Source organism: Macrobrachium rosenbergii, chromosome 3 (genome assembly GCF_040412425.1).
Source record: "Macrobrachium rosenbergii isolate ZJJX-2024 chromosome 3, ASM4041242v1, whole genome shotgun sequence".
Lineage (NCBI taxonomy): Eukaryota > Metazoa > Arthropoda > Malacostraca > Decapoda > Palaemonidae > Macrobrachium > Macrobrachium rosenbergii.
Window position 1 is genome coordinate 71219971 of NC_089743.1, and position 8184 is coordinate 71228154.

The 8184-nt window shown below is 32.7% G+C and overlaps 1 protein-coding gene across 6 annotated transcripts in view; it reads left to right on the forward strand.

Moving 5' to 3' along the window:
• LOC136825530 (protein LZIC-like) overlaps positions 1 to 7373 on the forward strand; it is a 233824-nt gene extending 226451 nt beyond the window's left edge. For all 6 annotated transcript variants that reach the window (XM_067082134.1, XM_067082107.1, XM_067082137.1 and 3 more), the window contains one exon: positions 1660 to 7373. Coding sequence is in view for 3 of the 6 variants with exons in the window: in XM_067082107.1 (XP_066938208.1) it covers positions 1660 to 1767 (108 nt within the window). In the remaining 3 variants the exon portion in view is untranslated. The remainder of the gene's footprint in view (positions 1 to 1659) is intronic.
• The last annotated feature ends 811 nt before the right edge of the window (positions 7374 to 8184 follow it).

The window sequence follows — 8184 nt, forward strand, 5'->3', positions numbered from 1 at the left end:
GCCATCAAAGCCCCATCCAATATATTATGTTGATTCTGAGTAAACAATACTTTTGCATTGTTATCATGCCATTGTCCCATCCCTGTTAAGGGGAAATGCTGAACATGATGTTTATCATGATGAGGCATCCAGATATCAGTAGCTTACATCTCTGAATTTCCTTTGTGTTTTTGGCCAGTCACTGTTTCACAGCAGCTAAATTATGCTGCAACAATGTAGACACCTATCCATAGCCACCGTAACTATATAATTGGGTTTCATGCCTTAAACTACCAGTGGATGCCAGTATTTCAGGAACAGATAGTGGCTTTGTCATAGTAATATCTCTCTAATATATGTCCCTGTGCCTCGTGTTGGACAACCTTGCCGTTGATACCAGTGTTTCAGGTCATTGTGACATCACTTGTCATTTTGTTCTTAACTTCTCACTTGATACGGTGCACTGTAGGCATTACTTGAGGTTCTTTGCAGCGTGCCTTCGGCCCTTAGCTGCAACCCCTTTCGTTCCTTTTACTATACCTTCTTTCATATTCTCTTCCATCTTACTTTCCACCCTCTCTTAACAGTTGGTTCATACCACCTGTGAGGTTTTCCTCCTGTTACACCTTTCAAACTTTTACTGTCAATTTCCATTTCAGCACTGAATGACCTCATTGGTCCCAGTGCTTGACATTTAGCCTATACTCAATTCAAGTCTTACCTTTACAGGGATATCATTGTGTTCTATTTTGTGTTTTGTGGCTGGAAATTACCCACAAAAGGTTAAGACACTTGCTCTGCCTGGCATCAGATCTGCTAGCTTGCAGTCACTTCTTGTCTACATCTGACCTGTAAAACAGGGAAGATGGAACATTTGATTATTGTCACTCTCCTTGGGTAATGTCATTCCAATTTTATGAAGAATACAAAGCAATTAAAGTTATTCAGTGTAGGGGATCTAGGAAAGTCATGGAAGGCTTCCTAGGATTTCATATGTTCCAAGGTGTAAAAAAAAAAGTTCATTTTGAATTCAATATTGTAGGGCATTTTGAATACAATGTACAGTACATATTAATTTATCCTTGTGAGAATGGTGAGATTTTATAAAAACTGGGAAGTGCATCCACATATAAATCCAAGTAACAAAGTTCTGGTGATATTGTAAAGTCCTGAAAAGTGTTTGTTTCATTGGACAAACCTTTCCACATATGGATATTTGGTGTACAGCAACTAATATGTAAGTTTTGTATAGATTGAGACATTGCACAGGGTGTGCTTTAGGTAAAAAGTTACCTCAGACAACTATATATGGACAAATGTGTTTGTCATTGGGTTCATGAAAAGTAAAAGTAAAAAAAAAAAAAAAAGATAAAGGGTACCAAATGTTGAAGCTTGAGACAACTAATGACAGTTTTGATATAGTACTCACCAGGAAAGTCTCAAGATTTCATTCATTAAATGTTAGTCATATTCTTGGTTAACAGCACACTGGAACATCCAGGTACTATAGTAGAAATAGAATAAGAGGCTTGTACATATCATGGGATATTATCTTTTGCAATAAAGTAGTTGACTATTGGGTAAAAGTTATGTTGAACATTATTCTGATCATTCTCTTTATTCTTTTGACATTTTTTTTCTAAGTATTTGAAATGCATTTTTTACTGTACCTCTCCACAGGTTCAAGACACAAGGTTCTGGAAATGGCACGGCAGGGATTACAGTAGGTTTTTTCAAAGGGAATGTATCGTGATTTATTCATCTGTTTACTTTTTAAGTTTTATTTGAAGTGCCTTGTTTAGGTAGAAAATTCCTTTTTTCTAATTAGTGATATTTACCATCTGTCCCAATTTAGTCATGGTTAATATATACTTACTAGGTATAGATGATGTGTGAAATGGTTGTGATGTTATGAAGATGTGCAGGGTCAAATTGATATTTATGTTTTGAGATATACAGTTATATAATTGATGGTACACTGTATTGTATTATACTTATACAGCTCTCTATGGGGCTGAGTCTCCAAAGCTAAAGTATTCGTCTTTCAAAGAAAAGCCACATTTACTTCCAAGTACTCTATATTTTTTAAATGTGTTAAATGTCCATTATATACTCAGTAGAGTAGTTGCTTACTTTTCAAGGATTTAACAAAGGTTCCTTTTCTGAAAAGTATTCAGAAAACTAAATTACCAGAGGTTATTTTCTTTAGTATGGTAAACAGTTATTTTCCTATTTTAGTGGTGCCTCAGTCATTCTTTGGTTATCCTAGTATTCTTACTTTTGATCCTCAGTCTGAGGTTCTGATTTTGTAGAATGGTACTGTTAGGAGTCCATTATACTGCACACAGCAGGCAGTAGTGGAGGTTCCTCACGGAGTTGCATTCCTCTGTCATTTCTTATGAAATCTTCCCTTTTAATGATCCATTTGTCTTGCCACAGTTTTCAGTCTTCGCTTAAAAGTTATGATTTAGGGGAAACTTATGAGAGTCTAGAATTGTGATAGTTTAACCAGATTACCAAGTTAAAATACTTATTGCTCATGGGGCAGAAAGTGTGTGATTGGGTATTGCTGTACCTCACTTTGATACTGTCATTTGAACTTGAAAACAAAAATTTTTTTTTTAGAATTGGTTGATATATATTATCCACTTAACAAACAACAGTCATAGATTTTATGCATTGTTTATTTTGAAAATTTATTCAGTTGTTTGCAAAACAAGTGTGTAGTAATTTTTACACAATATAGTCTTCATTTTTCATAGTTTAACTTAGCCAGAACTCTAACAGTGCTAGGTAATGGGTGCTTATGATTGAAAGATATTTACATTGGCAGTATAAGATTTTGGCAAGTTATGATAAAGAAAATAGGCATTTTATATTCTGAGGATTATTCAGTATTGTTTATTGGTTGGTAGCCAAAGCAAAGTTTATTTTTATAGCTATTTATTTATGCAAGGAATTTCATATATTTTGTTGAAGGCATTTACTGTTTTGTTTGCTACACTGGCAGATTTTGAAATTTCTTTATATCTTTTATGGCTGTCAGGTGAAATTACTTCAGCTTTGTCAGAACTTTTATATAATTAGTCATAAGAAGTAGAATGTGAACACCTGTAATTAGAAAGTATTGGAATCTTGTAGCAAGTGTCTACGACTAAAATCAAAACTCCATAGTTCATGTTGCCTTCCTAGTGGATCCAGTATCCTAAATATAATAAATATATTCTGTAGGTGGTAATTGAAACATTTATGGTGAAGTATATATTCCTAAGATCCCACAAGATGCCTTAGACACTTCATCATAAGATTCTGCAAATTTGTAGATACTGTAATGTTTATTGACTGAAAATCATAACTCATTAAAAAAAATTGTGCAGTAAAAGTTTCTTAGTCAGACACATATGTGATTTGTTTAAGTGTCAGAATATATAATAAAAAAGTGATATTTTGAGAATTTTTACCAATTGTCTTGTATTTTCTTGAAAGATTATTTTTTTTTTGTAAATTCAATGACAGACTTTATACTTAGTGTATTATCTTGTAAATTTAATGACAAACTATACTGTACCATCTACATTCATTTGTATTTAGCATATTTTGTAGATTTTGATACAAGGCTTTTTAGGATTCATCAACATGATTAAGTGTGGAGTTGAACTAGTGTTTATGAGGAAGGATTTATGATGCTGCTTTGGCAGTTCATGAAAGTAAATTGCAAAATGTTATGAAGAAAAGTAGTAGACCTCTAGTAATAATATTTTTGGTGTCAGATAGATTTCACTGTATAGACAAATGTAAAGTTCTTTTACCAGATCTCTGCTAAAATACTTACTTCAGGAGTTCCTCTAACAGTTCTGTCACCAGTAAATGGAAACTGAATTTCTTGTACTCAAGTGCAGCTACATTTTCCATTAGTATCCATGATTTTTATGAATACCATAGTATGAATTATGAATTTTGCTGTATTCAGTCATACACAGTGTACTACCAACACTAATTTGAAAGCCAGTTTTTGTAACATAATGGCAGAATTATTACTTTTCATAAGTTGACCAACAAATGAGCTAAAAAAAAAAAAAGCAAATTATTGCTAGCTTAAAATATTTGTATCCATTAACCCTAAACGCCCTGTTGACGGTTTAACGCCACAAAAATTGTCTGTCGAATGCCGCAGGATGTTGCAAACGTCGACTGAAAATGCTTTTTTAAATATTGGGAAAATAATTGTAGGCTAGTTATGAAGATTTCAAATCTGCATGTGCTATGGATGCTGGGAAGTTCACTGGATCCAGTAAAAGTGTTGTTTTTGAGCATCACCGTGGCAGCATCTGTAATTCCTCCTACTCATCACGCCTAGATAGCATCAACATGGACCTTGCAGGAGCGATATTTTGAAAGCAGTGATTGTTTTGCAGAACTTTGAACAGCTGTATTCGTGCTGCAACAGGAGGACGTTTATGGAGATATGTGCCGCAAAGGCGTCAGGACTGTAGAAAGGCGCATGCGCCCGTCGAAGTGAGCGTGTGGAGGCGAGTTTTAGACTGGGGGACTGTGGAGAAGGACAGCAACCAAAGTGAATTTTAACATTCGGTCAAATTTGACTCGACCAAATGATCGAAAACGCATCCGTAAATTCATAATTATTACATTCGAGTAACAATCAATCATTTACCTTCATTTTGCAACAAACGGAAAGTCTCTAGCACAATATTTAGAATTTTGGTGAATTAAAAAAAAAAATTTCCTCCGCTCCGCACGCCCAACTCCGCTTTGAAAATCCTGTCATTTCTTGCGTCAGATTGCCGTAATTTTTTCGCCGTTTCATATTATTCGTTACATAAAGTGTTATACATCAAATGTGCGCAATTTCATGTAGAATACAACAAAAATATATCATTCCTTTAGCTCTTCACAGTTTTTTAATATTTTCCGAAATCACGATAACTGACAAAATTTTAACATTCAGGGGTCAACTTTGACGACCGAAATGATCGAAAAACGCATCCGTAAGCCATAATTATTACATTCGAGTAACAATCAATCATTTACCTTCATTTTGCAACAAACGGAAAGTGTCTGGCACAATATTTAATTTTGGAATTTTTTTTTAAAAAAATTTTTCTCCGCTCAGCGCGCTAATAAGCCGCTTGAAAAATCCTGTCATTTCTGCATCACGTTGTCGTAATTTTTTCGTTGTTTCATATTATTCTGTTACATAAAGTGTTATACATCAAAATGTTTCATTCATGTAGAATAATAAAACAGTATCATCTCTTTTAGCTCTTCACAATATTTTAATATTTTAACAAATCATGATAACTGACAACATTTTAACATTCGGTCAATTTGATTAAACCCAAATGATCGAAAACGCATCCGTAGTTTGCATTATTATATTCAAGTAACAATCAATCATTTACTTCATTTTGCAACAAACGGAAAGTCTGTAGTATTATTTAGATTTTGGTGAATTTTTAAAAAAATTTTCCTTGCTCTGCGTCTGACTCCGCTGAAAATCCTGTCATTTTTGCGTCAGGTTGCCGTAACTTTTTCATTCGTTTCATATTATTCGTTACATAAAAGTGTTATACATCAAAAATGTGCAATTTCATGTAGAATACAACAAAAATATGTCATTCCCTTAGTCTTCACAGTTTTTAATATTTTACAAATCACAATAACTGACAAAATTTTAACATTCGGTCAACTTTGATTCGACCGAAATGATAGAAAACGCATCCGTAAGCCATAATTATTACATTCGAGTAATAATCAATCATTTACCTTCATTTTGTAACAAAACGGAAAAGTCTCTGACACATTATTTTAGATTTTTGGTGAATTTTTGAAAAAAATTTACACCAGCAAGCGCATACACAGACTCCGTGAGAAAATCCTGTCATTTCTTGCATCAGCTTGCTGTAATTTTTCCATATTTCATATTATTCGTTACAAAAGTGTTATACATCAAAATGTGCGTACTTCATGAATAAACAAAATATCATTCTTTTTTGCTCTTCTACAGTTTTTTATATTTCATCGAAATAACGTATAAATAAGAAAAAAATCAACCTTGATCACTTTAACTCAGCTGAAATGGACAAAATGCAATGTATAGCTAAAAAACTTACAGCCTAGTAATATTCAATCAATTTCCTTCATTTTGCACAATTGGAAAAAGTCTCTAAATACAGTATTTTGATTTTTGGTGGAATTTTAAAAAATCCTTTACGTCCACATGTTACAATTCATGTATCATTTGTGATAATATTTTCTCAGCTTGCTTTAATCATTTTACAATCTGTTATATACAAAATCATCTTAATTCTAGTGTAGCTAATACAACTAAAAAAATTAACTCATTAGCTTCTAACCGTTTTTTCCTTACAGCGCGATTTGTATACAATTATATACAAGTTTTTTCGCTGTCATATATTCCAATATTTATATATAATGATATTTTTATTCTGATGGTTGCATGGCTAATGCTTCAGGCAATGAGAAAAAAGGAGCCAAAAATGAACTCTTAATCTTGAAAACTAAGCGCGCTGGGTGATTTTTTTTGAAAATCTTTTTCCTTCAGCGCTACCTCTCCTGAGGCCGATACGGGAACGTTTTTGAAAAATAGGCTCAAGCTGAAGTGGTTTAACCAACGGAACAGCCAACATTTGATAATTTTTCCAAACTCAATTGCATCTAATCCTCGTTATTATGCTGTAAAAGTTTTGATACATGGACATGAACTTTTGTGAGCTAATAAGATACCATGTCTGTAGCTTCCAAAAAGCTGGCTTACTATGACTCTCAAGTAATGAAATTTACTGTAGTATATACTTTGATGATAGTGCTTTATAAGCGTATATTAACTGTATATATCAGGATTCCATTTGATTAATATTTACAACAAAGTTGGGAGTTCTTGAAAATATGACAGTATTTAGCAAAAACTTCAAGTTTATACTACAAAAACATAAACAATAATTATTGCTTATGTGTACCAGTATTTGTCAATATTACTTATTTGCTTACTTACGCAAGTGTTTCTCAGAGAGGTGAAAGTTACATTGATATTTCTCTGGTTCCTATCATATTTATAACTGTTGGTCAACAAGAACATTACAGTACTCTGTCTTTCAAGATCAAAGTTTCAAGTTGGAGACTTGGTCTTTAATTTTATTTTCAGTCATTGATTGCCGAAACCTTAAGGATTTGTACCCTACAAATAAAAATTATTTCAATGCAGTATGAACTTTTTACTGTATTTGCCAAATAAATACATTGTGAAGTAATGGTAATTCCATTAACTAAATTTTAGTTATATATTAGTGAATTTTCACTGCAATATGTTATTTAATTTGTGACAGTTGCTTTCTCATAATAAAAACAATAGTAATTCTCTTATATTTTTAACCCTTTTTAATTTAACTACTTGTTATATCCTAATGATTTAGGATACATTTTATAATATGTAAAACTACTTTTGTAATATAACAGGCTTATTTATACATTATATAAATTATATATATATATATATATATATATATATATATATATATATATATATATATATATATATTGAGATATTGAGATGTTTCTTCATGATGACTCTTGTGTTCTATATTTTGATATAATTTTCAGCTATTTGATATGTGTTTTAGAGTGACTTTGTAATGTATAATCGTTCATGTTTATAATACACTGTGTTCGTGGAAGTTAAAGTTTAAATGCTGTAGAGAGAGAAAGATATTTTGAAACATTATCAGATAAGCCCATTTCTGTGGTGACACAGGTGCGGGTACATTCAGAAGGGCCACTTGCCCCACATATCTGAAGAGGTGACAGTTCTCATTGAATGCTTGTTACATGTTTGTTTCTATTGTGCCTGTTCTGAAATTATTTTTTCTCTATGCCTATTATGTGTTCATAATCTGAGAAGAAGGAATGAGGAAGTGGAGAATGAAGTTGACACTTGGACAGCTGGCTTAAACCAAATGCACTTAAAAATACTTTCTCTATGTACAGGTGTTTTGAGTGGAAAACGGATGATGTCAATCTTGAGATAAGGCGCTGAAGCTCAGTCCTGTATGTATACCGACATGTATACTTGTAGGCATAATGTGTGGTATACTTTATGTATCATGTATACTGAGAGGTGGAAGGAGAAATCTATATTCAAAGACTGAAGGACTGGTTAGTCAACCCTTT